At 42.1% G+C, this 24,621-nt stretch overlaps 1 protein-coding gene across 5 annotated transcripts in view; it reads left to right on the forward strand.

The window, feature by feature from the left end:
* The first annotated feature begins 1,132 nt into the window (after window positions 1-1,132).
* LOC118385543 (outer dense fiber protein 2-like) overlaps window positions 1,133-24,621 on the forward strand; it is a 28,942-nt gene continuing 5,453 nt past the window's right edge. Inside the window, exons 1-14 of one of the 5 annotated variants that reach the window (XM_052521711.1) lie at window positions 1,138-1,290; window positions 1,527-1,830; window positions 12,330-12,443; window positions 12,718-12,831; window positions 13,023-13,196; window positions 13,337-13,527; window positions 14,034-14,181; window positions 14,573-14,698; window positions 15,018-15,092; window positions 15,247-15,318; window positions 15,429-15,545; window positions 17,371-17,556; window positions 21,598-21,707; window positions 21,849-21,984. In XM_052521711.1, the coding sequence (XP_052377671.1) occupies window positions 12,339-12,443; window positions 12,718-12,831; window positions 13,023-13,196; window positions 13,337-13,527; window positions 14,034-14,181; window positions 14,573-14,698; window positions 15,018-15,092; window positions 15,247-15,318; window positions 15,429-15,545; window positions 17,371-17,556; window positions 21,598-21,707; window positions 21,849-21,984 (1,554 nt within the window). In that variant the 5' untranslated portion in view covers window positions 1,138-1,290; window positions 1,527-1,830; window positions 12,330-12,338. Of the gene's footprint in view, window positions 1,319-1,526; window positions 1,831-12,329; window positions 12,444-12,717; window positions 12,832-13,022; window positions 13,197-13,336; window positions 13,528-14,033; window positions 14,182-14,572; window positions 14,699-15,017; window positions 15,093-15,246; window positions 15,319-15,428; window positions 15,546-17,370; window positions 17,557-21,597; window positions 21,708-21,848; window positions 21,985-24,621 lie in introns of all 5 variants that reach the window. The other 4 variants (XM_052521712.1, XM_052521710.1, XM_052521714.1 and 1 more) reach the window with 4 other exon arrangements.

Consider the following 24,621-nt stretch of genomic DNA (forward strand, 5'->3'; position numbering starts at 1 on the left):
TGTATTGCGACAGTAAACCAGAACCGCACATTTGACAAGCTAGATGATATAAGAAATATTAATGTTTGATTAGAGGAAATGTAAACCAATTGACCTTTATTCAAATCTATTACTATGTAAGTTCACCTATTCATTTCATATCTCAACCATCTGATAATGTGGTTGAGATGTTTTTTCTGCTATGTTTTGTTAGTAATAACCACAATGACCAGCATAGATGATAGACTAGTATTAACAGTACATCTTTAAGTACGTACTGTGCAATGGAATTCAGGTAAATGTCAATGGCAGCTGTGAAACACCATTCTATGCATTTGTTAAGAGTATAGAAGTAGATAAGGACATAACAGTGTTGCATTGGACTAACATGCACTCTGTATTTGTGAAGGACGGTGTTTAGTAAATGTACATGTAATGTATTCCTTTCAATTTCAGTCCTTTTAAATATATGAGTATCAAGTAAACGTTGTGAAGGCTTTGCTGTACAATTTGTCATACTAGAAGTAAAAGTACTTAAATGATTGTGTCCCGCATGACTAAATTATTTACTGTCTTGCCAATATTTCTTTACACTCAACAGGAAGAGTGGAAGGGGTTTTAAAATAATTCAAGGTGCAAATGTGACATTGAACAGCTAGATATTTAGGAAAAGTGGACTGTAAACCAATGTAAAAATGTAGCTATCTTTCCATGTGATACAGGCCACTGAAGGCAACAAAAAAATAAACATTTAGGATGTGTGCTTTTTACGTTATTGTTTGCCTTGCAACAGCACCTGCTGGGTCATTTTATTAGTGTACTGTAATTTTGTTTAAAATGGCAAGGAACATGTCAATGATACTTATGCTATGATGCTGGTAAACTTGTCTCGCGCACCTACAGTGCTGGTCATTAAAAAAAACTATTTTTATTTTTTTGTAAATATTTTTTAAAGTCGTATTATTCTTAACACTACATTGTTTTATGCATTTCATGGTAAGGTCTACACCTGCGGTATTCGGCGCGTTTGAAACATAAAATGTGATTTGATTTGTAGGGACCCGTTGCTACGGACAACGTGGAACATAACTCCACCAAAGGTCAGCTCTTTGCTCCATTCACAGATCAGCAAAGTTTTGAATGAGCCAATCACCTACCGGAACGCTGCTACCGGAAGAATGGTGTTTTGGAGGACGCTTTGCCCACTGTCTTTGCTTTGCCTTTTGAATGAAATGGTAGCTATAGCTACGTAAACTATATGTCACAATATCCACAAACCACAATTTCGACGAATATTTGGATTCTCACATGGTGAGTTACTTCTGGTGTTCTTAAAAAGGTACTTAAACAATTGGTTATTTTAGCTAATCAATTTGAACACATCGCAGTCTCCTTAGCATAAATTCTGTTTAGCCAAAGCCCGTGGTTTAGCTTGCTATCTAACGTTAGCTAGCTACAATACATTAGTGCATTTATTTAGCTATTTATATCTATCTAGCTTACTAGATAGTGGCTATCTTACTAACTACTTATATGTTGATTGGCAGTTACAAGCTCCTGCTCAACAAGTTGCAGCTTCAGCCTGACAAATTGGATTGTATTGGGAAGGAAGAGGTGGAACTACAGTAACGTTAGTACACTGGCTTCAGTTTACTCTGAAGACAAAATCAAACGAAAAGTGTTTATTTTTACGAGCGTGTACACGCTGGAATTAGAACGCACGGAACTGAATGAGAGAGAACAGACGGGCCGCGAGCGTCAACGCCGCCATGTATAACGTTACTGGAAATTAGAAAGTCTATTTCTCTCGCGTCAACCTAAAGCAACGCAGGCAAAGTGAGCGCATACACGGTCAGAACATATATATTGTGCATTGTTATGTCTGGAATTGTGACATGTATATTTAAGAAGTGTCTATTTAGTGTTGATAAGTTTAGCTGCCAGTGCCAATAATATATATTTTAAAGCAATAAATGTGTGCCTATGTTGATATTGAGCACAGGCATATGGCCTAGGCAGGCTAGGGCAGGGAAACTCCAGGAACTCCGTTCAAGAGAGAATACTGTTATGTAGAAAGAACAAGACTATCTACGTTCTTTATAAACTGAGTCAACATAACAGGAGACAGGTACAGTGGCGGTCGGTCGGGGGGCGTTTCAGATGAGGGAGAACAAAACACATTTTATGAGCATGGCCTTATTTATATTACAGCATATTGGATGACTGTCATTCATATCCCATTCACTCAGTTCAATGTAAAAGGTTTAGGCTACTACATGATACTGAAATTATCCCTATACCCATCGAGGTTGCTACAACCTAGTCTATGAATGAAAGTTTACAACGTAGGTAAACAAAGGTGGAGAGAAACATTTGAGTTGACAGACAGTGACACATTCAATACTGCCTTGCACACTCTTGCCTGCATCTAGCTGATCTAGAGTGTAATCATGAGTCCAACAGTTGCAAACAAGAGTTTCCATTGGACAAATTCAGGTATGTTTATCTTAGTTTCGTTCCGTTTGCATTCGTTTAAGAAACGTTTTTCAACAGAATCGGAGGAATGAATACTCCCCTGATAACGTGAACACAGTGCACTTTCATAGCAGCCACATTGTGTTCCTTCTCGCATCTATGCGCTCTCTTCCTCTCACCTTTTCCCTTCACTTCTGGACTTCAATGCACAACACATCAGCTGCATGAGACCATGCAAAAAAAAAACTTTCCAAGCCATGTCATAACTGCTACAGACAGCCTACATTGTTGTCACCATATTAGCTAAAGTAACATCAATCAACATGGCTAATAGAAATAACATGTTAGTAAACCGCTATAATAATGCAGTAGTGTTACAGTGTACAGTCAGTAAGCAGTTTAGCACTTACACCAGTGGGCCCCGGTGGCAATAAATTAGTCATACCAAAAGCTTACCTTGACTTGGAATAGTTCCAGTGTTGTGTTGGATAGCCATAACCAGCTAAATAACAAAGCATCCCTCTGTTTGAGTAGGCAAAACTAGCTAGCAAGTTTTTAAAAAAGACAATCTCTCTTCATATTGGAAGAGGTGAATGTGTTCAAAACTGTTAAACTATTGTCTTTCTCTCTCTGTGAGTCAACTACTCACCACATTTTATGCACTGCTGTGCTAGCTAACTGTAGCTTATGCTTTCAGTACTAGATTCCAGAGGTCGACTGATTATAATTTTTCAACGCCGATACCGATTAATGGAGGACCAAAAATGCGGACGATTTTCATATATATATTTGTAATAATGACAATTACAATACTGAATGAACACTTTTATTTTAACATAATACATAAATAAAAATCAATTTTGTCTCATAAATAATGAAACATGTTCAATTTGGTTGAAATAATGCAAAAAAACAGTGTTGGAGAAGAAAGTAAAAGTACAATATGTACCAGGTTAAAAAGCTAACTTTTAAGTTCCTTGCTCAGAACTTGAAAACATATGAAAGCTGGTGGTTCCTTTTAACATGAGTTTTCAATATTCCCAGTTAAGAAGTTTTAGGTTGTAGTTATTATAGGAATTATGACGTGTCAACTATTTCTCTCTTTACCATTTGTTTTTCATATACCTTTGAATATTGGATGTTCTTATAGGCATTTTAGTATTGCCAGCCTAATCTCGGGAGTCGATAGGTTGGAAGTCATAAACAGCGCTGTGCCTCAAGCATTGCTAAGAGCTGCTGGCAAACTCAGTAAAGGGCTGTTTGAATGAATGCTTACGAGCCCACTCCTGCCTACCACCGCTCAGTCAGACTGCTCTATCAAATATCAAATCATAGACTTAATTATAATATAATAAATACACAGAAATACGAGCCTTATGTCATTAATATGGTAAAATCCGGAAACCATTTCGAAAGCACAGCGTTTATTCTTTCATTGAAAAACGGAACCGTTCCCTTTTTTATCGAACGGGTGGCAACCCTAAGTCTAAATATTGCTGTTACATTGCAGAGCCTTCAATGTTATGTCATAATTATGTAAAATTCTGGCAAATTAATTATGGTCTTTGTTAGGAAATTGTCTTCATACAGTTCGCAACGAGCCAGGCGGCCCAAACTGCTGCACATACCCTGACTCTGCTTGCACTGAACGCAAGAGAAGTGACACAATTTCCGTAGTTAATCTTACCTGCTAACATGCATTTATTTTAACTAAATATGCAGGTTTAAAAATATATACTTCTGTGTATTAATTTTAAGAAAGGCATCGATGTTCATGGTTAGGTATATTTGTGCAACGATGGTCCTTTTTTTCGCAAATGTGCTTTTGTTAAATCACCACCCGTTTCGCGAAGTTGAAGTAAGCTGTGATTTGATGGCAAATTAACAGGCACCGCTTTGATTATATGCAACGCAGGGCAAGCTAGTTAACTACACACAGTTGATGATATTACTAGGTTAACTAGTGATTATGTGAAGATTGATTGTTTTATTATACGATAAGTTTAATGCTAGCTAGCAACTTACCATGGCTCCTTACAGCCACAAGGTCCTTTTGATGCTGGACTCGCATCACAGGTAGTCAGCCTGCCACATAGTCTCCTCGTGAATTGCAATGTAATCGGCCATAATTAAGCAGCCATGGCGATTAATTGGTCAACCTTTAGTCTCAACGTCAACAGTGAAGAGGCGACTCCGGGATGATTCGGAAAGTTACACAACTGTCTATATAAGTTCCCATTGTTGACCGTGTGTGTCCAAGCAAAACCCAAGCCATGAGGTCGAAGGGATTGTCCGTAGAGCTCTGAGACAGGATTGTGTTGAGACACAGATCTGGGGAAGGGTACCAAAACAGTTCTGCAGCATTGAAGGTCCCCAAGAACACAGTGGCCTCAATCATTCTTAAATGGAAGAAGTTTGGAACCACCAAGACTCTTCCTGGAGCTTGCCATGTGGCCACACTGAGCAATCGGGGGAGAAGGGTCTTGGTCAGGGAGATGACCAAGACCCCGGTGATCACTCTGACAGAGCTAAAGAGCTCTGTGGAGATGGGAGAAGCTTCCAGAAGGACAACCATATCTGTAGCACTCCACCAATCCGGCCTTTACAGTAGAGTGGCAAGACAGAAGACACTCCTCAGTAAATGGCATATGACAGCCCACTTGGAGTTTGCCAAAAGAAACAGAAAGACTAAGACCATGAGAAACAAGTTTCTCTGGTCTGATGAACCCAAGAATGAACTATTTGGCCTGAATGCCAAGCGTCACGTCTGGAGGAAACCTGGCACCATCCCCAGCATGGTGGGGGCCGCATCATGCTGTGGGGAAGTTTTTCAGCGGCAAGGACTGGGAGGGTAATCAGGATCGAGGCAAAGAGTACAGGGAGATGCTTGATGAAAATCTGCTCCAGAGTACTCAGCACCTCAGACTGGGGCAAAGGTTCACCTTCCAACAGGACAACGATCCGAAGCCAACAGAACGTCAGCTTGAGGGATCCAATCTTGCAACCTTACAGTTAACTAGTCCAACACAATAACCACCTACCTCTTGTTGCACTCCACAAGGAGACTAGACTGCCTGTTAGGCAAATGCAGTAGAAACGAAGGTAAGTTGCTAGCTAGCATTAAACTTATCTTATAAAAAACAATCAATCAATCATAATCACTAGTTATAACTACACATGATTGATGATATTACTAGTTTATCTAGCGTGTCCTGCGTTGCATATAATCGATGCAACACTGGGGGATCCAGGTTAGCAGGCAATATTAACCAGGTGAAATTGTGTCACTTCTCTTGCGTTCGTTGCACGCAGAGTCAGGGTATATGCAACATTGAAGGTTGTGCAATGTAGCAAGAATATTTAGACTTAGGGATGCCACCTGTTTGATAAAATACCGAACGGTTCCGTATTTCACAGAAATAATAAACGTTTTGTTTTCGAAATTATAGTTTCCGGATTCGATCATAGTAATGACCAAAGGATCGTATTTCTGTGTGTTATGTTATAATTCAATCTATGATTTGATAGAGCAGTCTGACTGAGCGATGGTAGGCAGCAGCAGGCTCGTAAGCATTCATTCAAACAGCACTTTCGTGCGTTTTGCCAGCAGCTTTTCGCAAGCACAACGCTTTTTATGACTTCAAGCCTATCAGCCTAATGGCTGGTGTAACCGATGTGAAATGGCTAGTTAGTTAGCGGGGTGCGTTTCAAACTTCACTCGCTCTGAGACTTGTAGTAGTTATTCCCCTTGCTCTGCAAGTATTTGTGGAGTGATGGGTAACGCTGCTTCGAGTGTGGCTGTTGTCGATGTGTTCCTGGTTCGAGCCCAGGTAGGGGCGAGGAGAGGGACGGAAGCCATACTGTTACACTGGCAATACTAAAGCGCCTATAAGAACATCCAATACTCAAAGGTATATGAAATACAAATGGTATAGAGAGAAATAGTCCTATAAATACTATATTAACTACAACCTAAAACCACTTACCTTGGAATATTGAAGTCTCATGTTAAAAAGAACCACTAACTTTCATATGTTCTGAGCAGGAAACTCAAACGTTAGCTTTTTTACATGGCACATATTGCACTTTTACTTCTCCAACACTTTGTTTTTGCATTATTTAAACCAAATCGAACATGTTTCATTATTTATTTGAGGCTAAATAGATTTTTATTGATGTATTATATTAAGTTAAAATAAGTGTTCATTCAGTATTGTTGTAATTGTCATTATATTGTCAAAAATACATTTTAAAAAATCGTCCGATTAATCCGTATCAGCTTTTTTTGGTCCTCCAATAATCGGTATCGGCATTGAAAAATCATAGTCGGTCGACCTCTATTTGATAGCATTGCCTTTAAATTGTTTAACTTGGGTCAAACGTTTCGGGTTGCCTTCCATAAGCTTCCCACAATAACCTGGGTGAATTTTGGCCCATTCCTCTGACAGAGCTGGTGTAACTGAGTCAGGTTTCTGGCCTCCTTGCTCGCACGCGCTTTTTCAGTTCTGCCCCTAAATTTTCTATGTGATTGAGGTTAGGGCTTTGTGATGGCCACTCCAATACCTTGAATTTGTTGTCCTTAAGCCATTTTGCCACAACTTTGGAAGTATGCTTGGGGTCATTCTCCATTTGGAAGACCCTTTTGCGAACAAGCTTTAACTTCCTGACTAATGTCTTGAGATGTTGCTTCAATATATCCACATAATTTTACTCCCTCATGATGCCATCTATTTTGTGAAGTGCACCAGTCACTCCTGCAGCAAAGCATCCCCACAACATGATGCTGCCACCCCCGTGCTTCACGGTTGGTATGGTGTTCTTTGGCTTGCAAGCATACCCCTTTCTCCTCCAAACATAACGATGGTCATTCTTTTTTATTTATTTACTTTATTTCATCTTTATTTAACCAGATAGTTGAGAACAAGTTCTCATTTACAACTGTGACCTGGCCAAGATAAAGCAAAGCAGTGCGACACAAACAACAACACAGAGTTACACATGGAATAAACAAACATACAGTCAATAACACAATAGAGAAAGTAAGTAGTATACAGTGTGTGCAAATGAGGTAAGATAAGGAAGGGAGGTAGACAATAAATAGGCGAAATAATGACAATTTAGCAATTAAACACTGGAGTGATAGATGTGCAAAAGATGCATGTTCAAGTAGAGATACTGGGGTGCAAAGGAGCAAGATAAATAGATACAGTATGGGGATGAGGTAGTTGGATGGGCTATTTACAGATGGGATATGTACAGGTTCAGTTATCTATGAGCTGCTCTGACAGCTGGTGCTTAAAGTTAGTGAGGGAGATATTTGTCTTCAGCTGCTATGATTTCTGCAATTCGTTCCAGTCATTGGCAACAGAGAACTGTAAGGAGAGGAGGCCAAAGGAAGAATAGGCTTTGGGGGTGACTAGTGAGAATTCCTTGCTGGAGTGCCTGCTACGGGTGGGTGCTGCTATGGTGACGAGTGAGCTAAGTCTGGGCTTTACCTAGCAGAGACTTGTAGAGGACCTGGAGCCAGTGTGTTTGGCTACGAATGTGAAGCAAGGGCCAGACCACGAGAGGATGCAGTGGTGGGTAGTATATGGGGCTTTGGTGACAAAATGGATGGTACTGTGATAGACTGCATCCAATTTGTTGAGTGGAGTGTTGGAGGCTATTTTGTAAATGACATCGTCGAGGATCTGTTGGATGGTCAGTTTTACGAGGGTATGTTTGGCAGCATGAGTGAGGGATGCTTTGTTGCGAAATAGGAAGCCGATTCCAGATTTAATTTTGGATTGGAGATGTTTAATGTGAGTCTGGAAGGAGAGTTTACAGTCTAACCAGACACCTAGGTATTTGTAGTTGTCCACATATTCTAAGTCAACCGTCCAGAGTAGTGATGCTGGATGGGCGGGCAGGTGCGGGCAGCGATCGGTTGAAGAGCATGCATTTAGTTTTCCTTGCATTTAAGAGCAGTTGGAGACCACAGAAGGATAGTTGTATGGCAGTAAAGTTCATCTGGAGGTTAGTTAACAAAGTGTCCAACGAAGGGCCAGAGGTATACCGAATGGTGTCGTCTGCTTAGAGGTGGATCAAAGAATCACCAGCAGCGAGAGCGACATCATTGATGTATACAGAGAAGAGAGTCGGCCTGAGAATTGAACTCCCCAATAGTGACTGCCAGAGGTCCAGACAACAGGCCCTCAGATTTGACATACTGAACTCTATCGGAGAAGTCGTTGGTGAACCAAGCGAGGCAAACATTTGAGAAACCAAGGCTGTTGAGTCTGCCAATAAGAATGTTGTGTTTGAAGGAGTCGAAGCCTTGGCCAGGTCGATGAATACTGCTGCACAGTAATGTATCTTATCGATGACGGTTATGATATCATTTAGGACCTTGAGCGTGGCAGAGGTGCACCCATAACCAGCTCTGAAACCAGATTGCATAGCGGAAAAGGTACGGTGAGATTCGAAATGGTCAATATTCTTTGTTAACTTGGCTTTCAAAGACCTTAGAAATTCAGGGTAGAATAGATATAGGCCTGTAGCAGTTTGGGTCTAGAGTGTCGCCCCCCTTGAAGAGGGGGATGACTGCGGCAGCTTTCCAATCTATGGGAATCTCAGACGATACGAAAGAGAGTTTGAACAGGCTAGTGATAGGGGTTGCAATAATTTCGGCTGGTACGTTTAGAACGAGAGGGTCCAGATTGTCTAGCCCGGCTGATTTGTAGTAATCCAAATTTTGCAGCTCTTTCAGAACATCAGCTATCTGGATTTGGGTGAAGGAGAAATGGGGGAGGTTTGGGCGAGTTGCTGTGGGGAGCGCTGGGCTGTTGACCGGGGTAGGAGCGTTTAGGGAGCGTTTGACAGTGATGAGGACCGCAGACCCATTACGGATGCAGGCAATGAGGCAGTGATTGCTGAGATCTTGGTTGAAAACAGCAGAGGTGTATTTGGAGGGCGAGTTAGTTAGGATGATATCTATGAGGGTGCCCATGTTTACGGATTTGGGGTTGTACCTGGTAATCTGTGTGAGATTGAGGGCATCAAGCTTAGATTGTAGGATGGCCGGGGTGTTAAGCATGTCTCAGTTTAGGTCGCCTAGCACAGCACGAGCTCAGAAGATAGATGGGGAGCAATCAATTCACATACGTTGTGCAGGGTACAGCTGGGGGCAGAGGGTGGTCTATAGCAAGCGGCAACGGTGAGAGACTTGTATCTGGAAAGGTGAATTTTTAGAAGTAGAAGCTCGAATTGTTTTGGTACAGACCTGGATAGTAAGATAGAACTCTATCTCTGCAGTAGATTGCCACACCGCCCCCTTTGGCAGTTCTATCTTGGCGGAAAATGTTATAGTTAGGGATGTAAATTTCAGGGGTTTTGGTGGTTTTCCTAAGCCAGGATTCAGACACGGCTAAGACATCCGACCTCAGTATAGAGGTCCTGGATGGCAGGGAGCTCGGTTCCAGTGATGTAATGGGCCGTACAAACTACCCTCTGTAGCGTTTGGATGCCAAGCAGTTGCCATACCAAACAGTGATGCAGCTATCGAATACGTTTTTTAGGTTTTAAGGGCCCATGCCAAATACTTTCAGCCTTCTGAGGGGTTAGAGATGTTGTCATGCCCTCTTCAAGACTGTTGGTGTGTGTGGACCATGATTGATCCTTAGTGATGTCCACCGATGAACTTGAAGCTCTCGACCCGCTCCACTACAGCCTCATCTATGTGAGTGGGTTCTGTGCTCGAACCCTACATTTTCTGTCGTCCACAATCAGCTCCTTTGTCATGCTGACGTTGAGGGAGAGGTTGTTGTTCTTGCACCACACTTCCAGGTCTCTGACCTCCTCCCTATAGGCTGTCTCATCTTCATCGGTGATCAGGCCTACCATCGTCATGTCGTCGGCAAACTTAATGATGGTGTTAAGGCATGCTTCCCAGCCGAAACAGTTTTGGTGAGTTTGTGCATATATTATGACAACATTTTGTGCCCTTCTGTTCTACTCTGACCTTTGCAACCTCAACCCATCTCTTGCACCGGCACTTCTGATCCCCAGTAACATGGGCACCCCCACAATTGAAACACAGTTTTTTCCACCGATACTACACATTCCTTTTTTCCATGCCCTCCTGCACACTTCTCACATCTCGGAATTTCCCTCCCACACACTGCTGCAACATGACCATACGCTTGGCATCTAAAACACCTTATTGGGATCGGCACAAAAGCTCTCATGGGATAACTGACACATCCTACCATGACTCTGTCAGATAAAGACTTTGCTTCAAAACTCAAAAGGACAGACAGTGTCTTCTCAGTTTCACCACGCTCGCCACTGGATCAGCGGGTGTCACAGACACAGGGAATCTTACATTTCAGTTGCTCCACCTAAACACTTAACGCAACGCCAGTAATCACTCTTTTCAAAGGCATTCTGCTCCGGAGAGCAAAGCAAGTCACAGGTCTTGTCCCGAGGCTCGTGACGCGAAGTGTCAACTCCCTCTGGGGGGAAGATAACAGAAAATCACAATTCCACTTCGAGCTACCTTCACCGATTTAACAGTACCCAAATTATATGGGTCAGCCAAAAGTAAGGGATCCACTTTCTATAAAAATGTCACTCCCACTGTGCCAGAATCATCCTTTGCATGATCATCGGGGCATGGTTCAGAGGTCTTCACCACACGCAATTCACTCTTGTCAAGTTCAATTTCTGAGCCATCAGAGTACGGGTTGTACTTGGTGCCATTCTTCCTCAACGCACGTCCTCCCTCTGTTCTTCTACCTTGCCACTCTCCGTTCACCACACTCATTTTACCAGGTATGTTGACTGAGAAGAACATGTTCTCATTTACAGCAACGACCTGGGAAATAGTTACAGGGGTGAGGAATGAGCCAATTGGAAACTGGGGATGATATGAGGCTAAGATTGGGAATTTAGCCAGGACACTCCTACGGTTAACACTCCTACGATAAGTGCCATGGGATCTTTAGTGACCACCGTGAGTCAGGACACCCGTCTTAATGTCCAATCCGAAAGATTGTACCCTTCACAGGGCAATGTCCCCAATCACTGCACTGGGGCATTAGGATATGTTTTTATTTGACATGAGGAAAGAGTGCCTCCTCCTGCCCCCCAACACCACTTCCAGTAACATCTGGTCTCCTATCCAGGAACCGACCAGGACCAACCCTACTTAACTTCAGAAGGTATGCTCCTGCCGTGCCTTCATTCGCTAAAAGTATACCTTTTTTGCTACTGCTCTGACATATGATCCTAGTCAGGGGCAGACTGGGACCAGAAATAATCTCTGGTATTTCTAACACACCAGCCCATTTTCTTCCTTGAGGCCCCCACATTGGTCCATTGTTTTCCTCAAGGCCCGCACTATTAGCCTGATAATTATAACTTTGCGCAAAATTAACAAGTTATACAGGCCCATTAGGCAAAAATGTAACCAGCCAGTCCACTCTTGATCTAGTAATTGTAAGTCACCCAGGTAAAATGACACACCAGCCATGTGTTGTCTACACCGTAAACAAGGACTGACTTGAATGATCACTACATATCAGCTGCCAGTTCACATCTGACAGTCAACCAACCTGTTTGTTTTACACTTCCTCCTCCTCTCATTTCTATGTTTGTGTTGATGATTGAACCATGGAATCTGTTCCTATCAAGTCCTGCTTTGCACCATTTACTCTGTTCCTAACGGTGCAAATAATTCAGTCTCCCTTTGAAAAAGTCTCCTTTGATATTACTTTGGTTGCGTTTGTTTGATGGTGTGGTAGTGATGGGCAACAGTATAAAGGCTAATATGATACGGGGGGAAAAGGGGGCCTATATTGTGGCTTTTGCCTAGTTGACTCACTGGTCTTTTACAGAAAAAAGCCATGAGGACCCGGTCAATCTCACCGCCCCTACATGTGCATGTGAATGAGACTACGCCTGTGCACGTGCATGTGAAGAAGAGCAGGAGCCCTTCCAGGACACCACAGGTTGGAAAACCCTTTTCAGGGAAACACATTTGAAACCGTTAATTAAATGTCCTAATTTCATATCAATGCAGTTCCGATTCGGGGTCTAAGGTGCTGAATTGATACAGAGCGGAGAATACCTCCCAGAGGTCTCTGAATGTATATTCCTTTTTCTTATGCTATCTAATACTGTATACCCTGCTTGTGTGAAAACTGCTGGATTTACCTGCACATGAATGCATTACATGTGGGCCTAAATGTGTTTCCCTTGAGTTTCATGCTGTCTGCTTTGCAGGGTAAGACCAAGGGTGATGGAGGGATCCTGCGACCTACTGCAAAGGTGAAGACACGGGTGCCATGGATACCGCCTGGGAAGGCCTCAATGCGGGATGCCTCTTACAAATGGGAGGTCTGACATGCTATTCATTCCTTTTTATCTCATCTCCACTAATGCAATGTATTCATACTGCACCTATTGAAGCAATATCTTATGAAAGCACTCATATCAACACTTTCCTATCAGCACTTTGGTTATTATGGTATAAAATGGATCAAAAGAAGCCATATAGTCTGTGGTCACTGGACCTGTCCATGTCTTAGGGGCCGACTCATCGCCTGGAGATCACACCATTACCTGAGCCCGAGACCTCCCACTCTCCCCTGCGATTGGCCGACCTGTCGTCAGAGGAGGAGGAAGTGCTGCATGGACGAATCAACCAGTACGAGAGGAAGATTGACAGCCTGATGACTGAGGTCAGCTCGTTGAAGAGTGAGGTCTGTCCCTCCCATTTAATTCTAATTTAGAACCGGGTTCCACATGTTGCCCTAGTCCCTCACCCATTGATACATTTATTCATCTTCTAAGTGTGTGCTTTTGTGCGTGTGTGTATGTACATGCCTGTGTATGTGTGCAGGTGGAGCTGCGGAGGAAGGAGCAGCTGTTGGAGCGCCAGTCGGAGAAGCTGAGCGCCTCCCAGCGGGTCATCGAGGAACAGGAGGAGGAGCTAGCCGAGGTGTCCAAGGAGCTAGAGGTCACGGAGAGGGAAAACTCCCGCCTGCGCCACTCCATGGAGAAGATGTTGGAGGAGACGGACTGCACCAGCAGGTATGGCCCAGACAGACACACTTGAAGCCACTGTTCATTCAAATTGTATTTAATTGTCTTAGTCAGAAAGTAGAGGTGGCGACCGATACAGAGTGGCAGGCAGAAAGGAAGGGCCCTGGTGGGATTCATAACCCCGTCGCCAGCAGGTAAGTGTTGTCAGGAGTCTGCAGCGCCACCACTAGACCAGACTCCAGTAAAACTTCTCATGACTGTAATAAGCCTTGATTCTCAGATTCCTTTAACCCAACAACAGTCCTAGCAGGCTATCACACTATGGCCTATTTGGTAGTTTTTCATAAAATCTGATTGTCAGTAGTTGCAAAATACAAGTTGTCAACAGCCCCCAGTGACTCACACAAAATAATATAATTGTCCTACTTAATAATATACAGAGGTGCTAAATAAATGTGAAACTATAAAACATCTTTCCTGTACCCCTTATTCAAAATCTTCCATCCCTTTGCCTCTCTCCTGTTGTGTCTGCCATAACCCCCCTGTACGTACAGAGTGGAGAGGTCTATGGAGTCGATTCAGCTGGAGAAGGACACCCTGCTCAGGAAGCTGATGGAGGCAGAGATGGACGGGATGGCTGCTGCCAGGCAGGTGTCAGCCCTGAGAGAGACCGTCACCAAGATGAGGAGCTCCAGCGCCAGTGTGAGTGTCAGCAGAGACGTGGTTGGCGGTCAATACCATTTCTACTCAGGGGATGGATTAAAATGCCAATGCACAGACCATTTATCAATTGACTTCCTGAGTTGACTGAATTGAACTGGAATTGACCCCAACCATGCAAAGATACCAATATAGGCTTTCAAAATACATACGGTAGGTGTAACCTCAAGGATATACAGTAGGTATTGATATCTGGTAGGTATTGATATCTGGTAGGTATTGATATCTGGTAGGTATTGATATCTGGTAGGTATTGATATCTGATAGGTATTGATATCTGGTAGGTATTGATATCTGATAGGTATTGATATCTGATAGGTATTGATATCTGGTAGGTATTGATATCTGAAATGCTTTATTTTGATTGGAAAAGAGAATGTCGGGGTCTGAGTCTTCATTCCTGGCGCGTCAGAAGGAGTTGCTGCTCCAAAAACTGGAAACATTTGAGTCCACCAACCTCACTCTCCGCCACCTACTGAGGGAACAGCATGGACGTGAGGTACCGGTACACCCTCCATGCCTGTAGAGGGCAGACTAAGAGTAGAGCAACTCACTTTAATCCATAACGCCGGCCTTGATTTGGGGCCACAACATGATTAGCGAAGTAAGCGAATTTCCTTATCTTGAAACCTAACCCTGCTTGAACCCGTAAGTTTCAAAAACTTCCACGATGGTGAAAATGCTGACATGATGAATAACCATGGACGTTCGGAACTAGGATCACAATCTAATCATGTTGTGGCCTGAAATACGGGCCTCTTATAGCTACACTTTTACCTGTTGTGGTGGTGGCAGTTTTTTTTTAAATTTTTGAACAGATGGAATCCATGAGGATTTCAGAGCAGAAAGATGTACTTCTGAAGAGGCTGACGAACACAGAGGCAGAAAACTCGGTGTGTTTCTTTTAAATATGCCACTGTCAGTCAACAAAATATTCAGTGAATCATGAATCCCCAAAATGTCCTCTTCAAAATGCTTTGTGCTTATTGGACGGCTGATGGATAGAAGGTTGTACTGAATTACATTTCTGTGTCGTTCCTCACACAGCATCTTGTTTTGAAACTTCAAGAGAAAGAGAGGGAGGTTAATCAACTGACTACACTTATGGACACTGAGAAGGTGAACTATAGTTGCTGTATTTTACATCCCACACACTAACAGCGTGTTCAACAAATGTTTCATTATTTGAATGATTTGATTAATTTATTTGCATTCTGTTGTTGTTCCAGGAGAATGCTAAGACCACAGGAGAGCTGTCTAAAGTACTGGAGTCTACTCGGGCCCATTTGCAGAGCCAGTTACGCAGCAAAGAGGCCGACAACAACCGTCTTGCTGTGCAAATCAAGGTAAAGTGACATTATATGGCTTCCATATGGACACAATTCAACTTGCAGCTTAATTTCGCTATAGTGATGTACTTTGCCTGTGCCTTATGTGCATCCTTTCAAGCATACCCTTCTCATTAACCTGTGGTGAGTTATTCAGTTTTCGATGAACAAATAAGGTTTCATATGTACAGTGGGGCAAAAAAGTATTTAGTCAGGCACCAATTGTGCAAGTTCTCCCACTTAAAAAGATGAGAGAGGCCTGTAATTTTCATCATAGGTACACTTCAACTATGACAGACAAAATGAGGGGAAAAATCCAGAAAATCACATTATATGATTTTTTTGGTCCCATACTTATTTTCCACCATAATTTGCAAATAAATTCATTAAAAATCCTACAATGTGATTTTCTGGAGTTTTCCCCTCATTTTGTCTGTCATAGTTGAAGTGTACCTATGATGAAAATTACAGGCCTCTCTCATATTTTTAAGTGGGAGAACTTGCACAATTGGTGACTGACTAAATACTTTTTTGCCCCACTGTAAGATTGTTAAATAAAGAGAAAAATGAAGAACCTCAGACTGGGGCAAAGGTTCACCATCCAATAGGACAAAAAAAAACTACATACACAGCCAAGACAAATGTCCTTGAGTGGCAAAGCCAGAGTCCAGACTTGAACCTGATGGAACATCTCTGGAGAAACTTGAAAATAACTGTGCAGTGACGCTCCCCATCCAACCTGACAGAGCTTGAGATGATCTGCAGAGAAGAATGGGAGAAACTCCCCAAATACAAGTGTGCCAAGCTTGTAGTGTCATACCCAAGTAGACTCGAGGCTGTAATCGCTGCCAAAAGTGCTTCAACAAGTACTGAGTAAAGGGTCTGCATACTTATGTAAATGTTCTATTTCAGTTTTACATTTTTATTACATCTGCAAACATTTCTATATTCATTTTAATCCATTTTAGAATAAGGCTGTAACTACAAAATGTGAAAAAATTCAAGGGGTCTGAATACTTTCCAAATGCATTGTATTTCCATGGCTGAATTTCTGTATTTTTGCCTCCCCCTTCTGGCTATTGGGAAAAAATCCATAGAAAATCCATTACAATTTTTAAACTACTTAACTTGGAATCAAAATGGCATGCCCATACACCAATATTTCACAATAATGCCTTGAGGTCTGGAGTGCAGCCTTTTACAAAATTAATTTAGACGTGCATGAATATAAATATTAAATTCTTTGCATCTACTATGTTACTTAATGATGATAGCTCCTTGAATCTCACAATAAATCAGAGGGATGATTACAGGTAGCACTGCTGCAAAAAAAGATATTGGCTCTTAGATGGCAATCATCTCACTCTCTCCCAGTTCGCCAGTGAATACAGTTACTATTAGAAGTTATAACTTTAGAATTATCGACAGCGAGAATGAATGTACATTTTTTTTTATTGAGGCCTGAAAAAGTACACTTGACTATGTAAAGAATAATCTCAACTAAAGCCCAACACATACAAATAAACAATCTATAAAGCCCAAACATATAAACAAAATATACCGTATTTACCTATTTTCATTATTATATATATATTTTTGCTTTCAGGCCCAAGGGTAAGGGGTACTGGGGGGATGGGAAGGAGTTGAAAACATGGTTTCCAGGAGGGGGGCAGGAGGTGGGTGGTTGTAGGGTGACATGGGGTTGGGGGAATGGGGCAGGACATTGGGGGTGGAGGCTCACTTGTTTTTTCTCTTTCTTTGCATACAAAATGTATTGTTACTTTTAGGCTCTGCAAACAAAATGTCTTCCTGTTTTTTATCCACTCCTTTCTGATTGGTCCAGAACTTGGAGCGTGCGGCCAACCAGCAGCAGGGAGAGATGGATCACCTGCTGGAGCAGCTGCGGGGTCTGAAACTTCAGGCGGAGTCCAACAAAGAAGCCCTGAAGAGGGCTACGCGGGCCCAGAAACACCGGGCGGAGCGCAGTGAAGACACCGCCGGTCAGCTCAGAGCTCAGCTACTGGACATGGTAGGTGGAAGAAGGGAGATGGTGACCTTAGAACAGATCTAGGACCAGTTTTGGTCTAATCCTCGTTTCATCTCAAAAAGGGCAAGAAAGAGAATTTTGACACTCATCCACTCAGATTATTTTGAAATCATTTCTGTTGTTAGAAACAGATAAGATTAGCATTCTTGCAACATTATTTTGTTGAAATATAATTTATCTCTGAGAAATTAAGATAATTTATTGCATCCAAATTGGCAATTTAGTGTGTAGGATTCATATAATATTCAATAAATTTGCAGTGCATTTAGGAAGTATTCAGACCTCTTGACTTTTTCCACATTTTGTTATGTTACAGCCTTATTCTAAAACTGATTAAGTTGTTTTTTCATAAATCTACACACATTACCCCATAATGACAAAACAAAAACAGGTTTTTATACCACATTTACATAAGTTTTCGAACCCTTTACTCAATCCTGGTACCAGGTTTTGTCCAGATCTGACGCTTTGCATTCAGGCCAAAGAGTGCAATCTTGTTTTCATCAGACCAGAGAATCTTGTTTTTCATGGTCTGAGAGTCCTTTATTGGTCGCTTTTGGCAATATCCAAGCCGGCTGTCATGTGCCTTTTACTGAGGATTGGCTCTGTCTGGCCACTCTATCATAAAGCCCTGATTGGTGGAGTGCTGCAGCGATGGTTGTCCATTTGGAAAATGTTCCTATCTCCACAGAGGAACTCTGGAGCTCTGTCAGAGTGACCATCGGGTTCTTGCTCACCTCCCTGACCAAGGCCCTTTTCCACCGATTGCTGAGTTTGACCGGGCGGCCAGCTCTAGTTAAGAGTCTTGGGTGGTTCCAAACTTCGTCCATTTAAGAATGATGGAGGTCACTATGTTGTTGGGGACCTTCAATCAACCTCAAGGCTAAGATTTTGCTCTTAACATGCACTGTCAACTGTTTACATGCACTGTCAACTGTGGGACCTGATCTAGACAGGTGGGTGCATTTCCAAATCATGTCTAATCAATATAATTTACCCCATGTGGACTCCAGTCAAGTTCTAGAAACATCTCAGGGATGGTCAAATGAAACCGGATGCACCTGAGCTCAATCTCATAGCAAAGGGTCTGAATACTTATGTAAATAAGGAATTTCTGTTTTTTTATTTTTATACATTTACAAAAAAAAAAATTTTAAACGTATTTTGCTTTGTCATTATGGGGCATTGTGTGTAGATTGATGAGGGGAAAGTGAATGTAATACTTTTTAGAACTAGGCTGTAATGTAAATGGCATATATTAATGTAACAAAATGTGGGAAAGGGGAAGGGGTCTGAATCCTTTCCCGAATCAGTTCTCTTTGTTTGACATGTACTATGGAGTTGCGGCTTGAAAATATTGATTCTTCATCCTTTGTATTATATTCTCAGTGAATTTGGTGATGGCGTTTTACCCATTCAGAGAAATTAGTCATTTGAGTTGTTAGCTACTTGCCTCATCCTGCGTTCTGATATTACCAGGTTCTGACCACTAGATGTCGCTGTTCCTGTTATTAGGTGAAAAAAATTGGAAGATTGTTTAAGATTGTTTCGCCCAAATTACACAATTTTACATTGGTATCCTTACCCTATAAGCCGTCTATTGACAAGGAATGACAGTAACCCATGCTTTCGTTTTATTGGCCACTGTTTCAATTGCTATCTTTTTTGCATTTTTGTACAAATCCATTGCAAGTCATTGGTACATATATTATAATTATTACTCTTCATTTTCAAATCATGAAATTATTTTAAAAAATGTATTGTTTAACTCATTGATGTTACTTGTAGATGATGAAATGTCGCTAAAAAATGGTAATATAGGTACCATTGACTTGAATTGGATTTGCATGGGTTGCTGTCATCTTGTCCACAGGGGAAGGAAACCAAAATGTAATTTTATAATTTGGGTAACAGTTTTATTTCATTTGCATTTTTATATTTAACCTTTTATTTAAGTGCAAGTCAGTTAAGAACAAATTCTAATTTACAATGACTGCCTAGAAACAGTGGGTTAACTGCCTTGTTCAGGGGCAGAATGACAGATTTTTACCTTGTCAATTCGGGGATTCGATCTAGCAACCTTTCGGTTACTAGCCCAATGCTGTAACCACTAGGCTACCTTCCGCCCGATCAACTCAAATGTAATTGGTCACATACACATATTTAGAAGATGTTATTGCGGTTGTAGCGAAATGCTTGTAATGCTTGGGGGAAGGTGGGGGATTATATATTTTTGCCACTTAATAGCAGGAACAGCACCATCAAGTGGTCAGAACCTGGTAATATCAGGATGTTGGCTGGGACATCAACCAAACAACTTGAATGACTTAATTTCACTGAGCAGAGGAAATCAATCACTAAATTAACTGAGAATTCATTACATAGGATGAAGAAACAATACTCCAAACCGCAGCTCCATACTACTTGTCTGACATAGAGAACTGATACTGTATACTCGTTGTTAGGTTTGGATTGGCGTGGGGGGCCCGTGGGTGGCTTTTTACAATTTCTTTGGTCCAAAATTGGATGTTAGGTATTATATTTATTGAATGTTATCCTATACATTAATATTGTTGCTGGAATGCTAATCTCATCTGTATTTACACTGAACAAAAATATAAACTCCACATGTAAAGTGTTGGTCCCATGTTTCATGAGCAGAAATAAAAGTGGGTTTGCACAACCCAAAGAATTTCTGCTAAAACCGTCAGAAACCATCTCCGGGACGCTCATCTGCGTGTTCGTTGTCCTCGCCAGAGTCTTGACTGCAGTTCGGCGTCGTAAACGACTTCACTGGGCAAATGCTCACCTTTGATGGCCACTGCCAGGCTGGAGAAGAGTGCTCTTCACAGATGAATTCCGGTTTCAGTACCGGGCAGATGGCAGACAGCGTGTGGGCGACAAACACAATTGTCATTTTTCAGTGGCAATTTGAATGCACGAAAGATACTGTGACGAGATCCTGAGACCCATTGTCGTGCCATTCATCAGCTGCCATTACATCATGTGTCAGCATGATAATGCATGGCCCCATGTCACAAGGATCTGTACACAATTCCTGGAAACTGGCCTAGTTCTTCCGTGGCCTGCATTCTCATCAGACATGTCACCCATTGAGCATGTTTGGGATGCTCTGGATTGAACAGCCTATTCCAGTTCCCGCCAATATCCAGCAACTTCGCAAAGCCATTGAAGAGGAGTGGGACAACATTCCACAATCAAGAGCCTGATTAACTGTATTCGAAGGAGATGTGTCGCGCTGCTTGAGGCAAATGGTGGTCACATCAGATACTGACTGGTTTTCTGATCCACACCTTTTGTTTAAGGTATCTGTGACCAACAGATGCATATCTATATGCCAAGTCATGTGAAATCCATAGATTAGGGACTAATGCATTTATTTTAATTGGCTGATTTACCTTGTGAACTGTAACTCAGTAAACATTTTGAAATTGTTGCATTTATATTTTTGTTCAGTGTAACTACAGAAACAATTTGGCTGATTTGACATGGAACAACTCATCAATACTTAAGAACAAGATGTTCCAACCTTCTTGATGATTGGTCGAATTACGTTTGTTAGTAATGGGCTAGAACAATAGCCAGATGATTGGTCGAATTACATTTGTTAGTAATGGGCTAGAACAATAGCCAGATGATTGGTCGAATTACATTTGTTAGTAATGGGCTAGAACAATAGCCAGATGATTGGTCGAATTACATTTGTTAGTAATGGGCTAGAACAATAGCCAGATGATTGGTCGAATTACATTTGTTAGTAATGGGCTAGAACAATAGCCAGATGATTGGTCGAATTACATTTGTTAGTAATGGGCTAGAACAATAGCCAGATGATTGGTCGAATTACATTTGTTAGTAATGGGCTAGAACAATAGCCAGATGATTGGTCGAATTACATTTGTTAGTAATGGGCTAGAACAATAGCCAGATGTACCATGTAGCTCACCAGGACCAGGTTTATAGACTTTTCACATCTATTGGATGATGTTGCTACCTACACAGGAGAACCAGATGGCAGAGGCCCTATCAGCAGCAGAGAATTGGCGTGGTCGCCACGCCCAGGAAATGAAGGACAAGACTCAGCTAGATATGGAGGTCTCAGTCCTCAACAGGTGAGAGAAAGAGAGTTGCTTCAGTTTTTCTCAGAATAATAGGGAACACAGCATCATGAGCAATCATGAATATGGTCAAATTGTACACTTATGGTCTAACATAAAAACCTTTATAATCCTGACCATACCCTATGCGTGCAGCCGAGTGTCAGACCTGACAGAGCAACTCCATGGGACAGAGGACAGGGCCCGGGCCGAGAGAGAGGGGCTCCTGGACCGCCTGCACAGCCTCACCACAGAGGGCACCCACGCCAAGCTAGAGAACCAGAGCCTCAAGGTCAGCGATGACAATGGACTAACTCTTGGAATTATTAGGCCAGTTTTCACAGATTCATTTTAGTTGGACAAAAAAATCACTTTGAATGGATATTCTTCATCATCTTCATCTTCACTTTTTAAATTTACATTTACATTTAAGTCATTTAGCAGACGCTCTTATCCAGAGCGACTTAAATCATACATTAGGCTTAATTTGTGCCAGGGAAGTAATCCAATCATGTGGTCCTTTGTCATTTACAAGAATTACATCTGTACCCGGTACCAAATAGTAGGTGTTGGTTCTGGTTCTAGTAAATTACAAAGATTTGAAAGTAATTCAATATGCATAGATTTAGCCGACCCAGATATTGGATTGCATCATAACTTGGACACAGTGCTGTACTGTAGACACATACACGGTGCTGTACTGTAGACACATACACAGTGCTGTACTGTAGACACATACACAGTGCTGTACTGTAGACACATACACAGTGCTGTACTGTAGACACATACACAGTGCTGTACTGTAGACACATACACAGTGCTGTACTGTAGACACATACACGGTGCTGTACTGTAGACACATACACAGTGCTGTACTGTACTGTAGACACATACACAGTGCTGTACTGTAGACACATACACAGTGCTGTACTGTAGACACATACACAGTGCTGTACTGTACTGTAGACACATACACGGTGCTGTACTGTAGACACATACACAGTGCTGTGCTGTACTGTAGACACATACACAGTGCTGTACTGTAGACACATACACGGTGCTGTACTGTAGACACATACACAGTGCTGTACTGTAGACACATACACAGTGCTGTACTGTAGACACATACACAGTGCTGTACTGTAGACACATACACGGTGCTGTACTGTAGACACATACACAGTGCTGTACTGTAGACACATACACAGTGCTGTGCTGTACTGTAGACACATACACAGTGCTGTACTGTAGACACATACACAGTGCTGTACTGTAGACACATACACAGTGCTGTACTGTAGACACATACACAGTGCTGTACTGTAGACACATACACAGTGCTGTACTGTAGACACATACACAGTGCTGTACTGTAGACACATACACAGTGCTGTACTGTAGACACATACACAGTGCTGTACTGTAGACACATACACAGTGCTGTACTGTAGACACATACACAGTGCTGTACTGTAGACACATACACAGTGCTGTACTGTACTGTAGACACATACACAGTGCTGTACTGTAGACACATACACGGTGCTGTACTGTAGACACATACACAGTGCTGTACTGTAGACACATACACAGTGCTGTACTGTAGACACATACACAGTGCTGTACTGTAGACACATACACAGTGCTGTACTGTAGACACATACACAGTGCTGTACTGTAGACACATACACAGTGCTGTACTGTAGACACATACACAGTGCTGTACTGTAGACACATACACGGTGCTGTACTGTAGACACATACACAGTGCTGTACTGTAGACACATACACAGTGCTGTACTGTAGACACATACACAGTGCTGTACTGTAGACACATACACAGTGCTGTACTGTAGACACATACACAGTGCTGTACTGTAGACACATACAAGGTGCTGTACTGTAGACACATACAAGGTGCTGTACTGTAGACACATACACTGTGCTGTACTGTAGACACATACACAGTGCTGTACTGTAGACACATACACAGTGCTGTACTGTAGACACATACACAGTGCTGTACTGTAGACACATACACAGTGCTGTACTGTAGACACATACAAGGTGCTGTACTGTAGACACATACACGGTGCTGTACTGTAGACACATACACAGTGCTGTACTGTAGACACATACACAGTGCTGTGCTGTACTGTAGACACATACACAGTGCTGTACTGTAGACACATACACAGTGCTGTACTGTAGACACATACAAGGTGCTGTACTGTAGACACATACACAGTGCTGTACTGTAGACACATACACGGTGCTGTACTGTAGACACATACACAGTGCTGTACTGTAGACACATATGCAGTGCTGTGCTGTACTGTAGACACATACACGGTGCTGTACTGTAGACACATACACAGTGCTGTACTGTAGACACATACACAGTGCTGTACTGTAGACACATACACAGTGCTGTACTGTAGACACATACACAGTGCTGTACTGTAGACACATACACAGTGCTGTACTGTAGACACATACACAGTGCTGTACTGTAGACACATACACAGTGCTGTACTGTAGACACATACACAGTGCTGTACTGTAGACACATACACGGTGCTGTACTGTAGACACATACACAGTGCTGTACTGTAGACACATACACAGTGCTGTACTGTAGACACATACACGGTGCTGTACTGTAGACACATACACGGTGCTGTACTGTAGACACATACACAGTGCTGTACTGTAGACACATACACAGTGCTGTACTGTAGACACATACACAGTGCTGTACTGTAGACACATACACAGTGCTGTACTGTAGACACATACACAGTGCTGTACTGTAGACACATACACAGTGCTGTACTGTAGACACATACACAGTGCTGTACTGTAGACACATACACAGTGCTGTACTGTAGACACATACACAGTGCTGTACTGTAGACACATACACAGT

This window comes from Oncorhynchus keta, chromosome 6, assembly GCF_023373465.1.
Source record: "Oncorhynchus keta strain PuntledgeMale-10-30-2019 chromosome 6, Oket_V2, whole genome shotgun sequence".
NCBI lineage: Eukaryota > Metazoa > Chordata > Actinopteri > Salmoniformes > Salmonidae > Oncorhynchus > Oncorhynchus keta.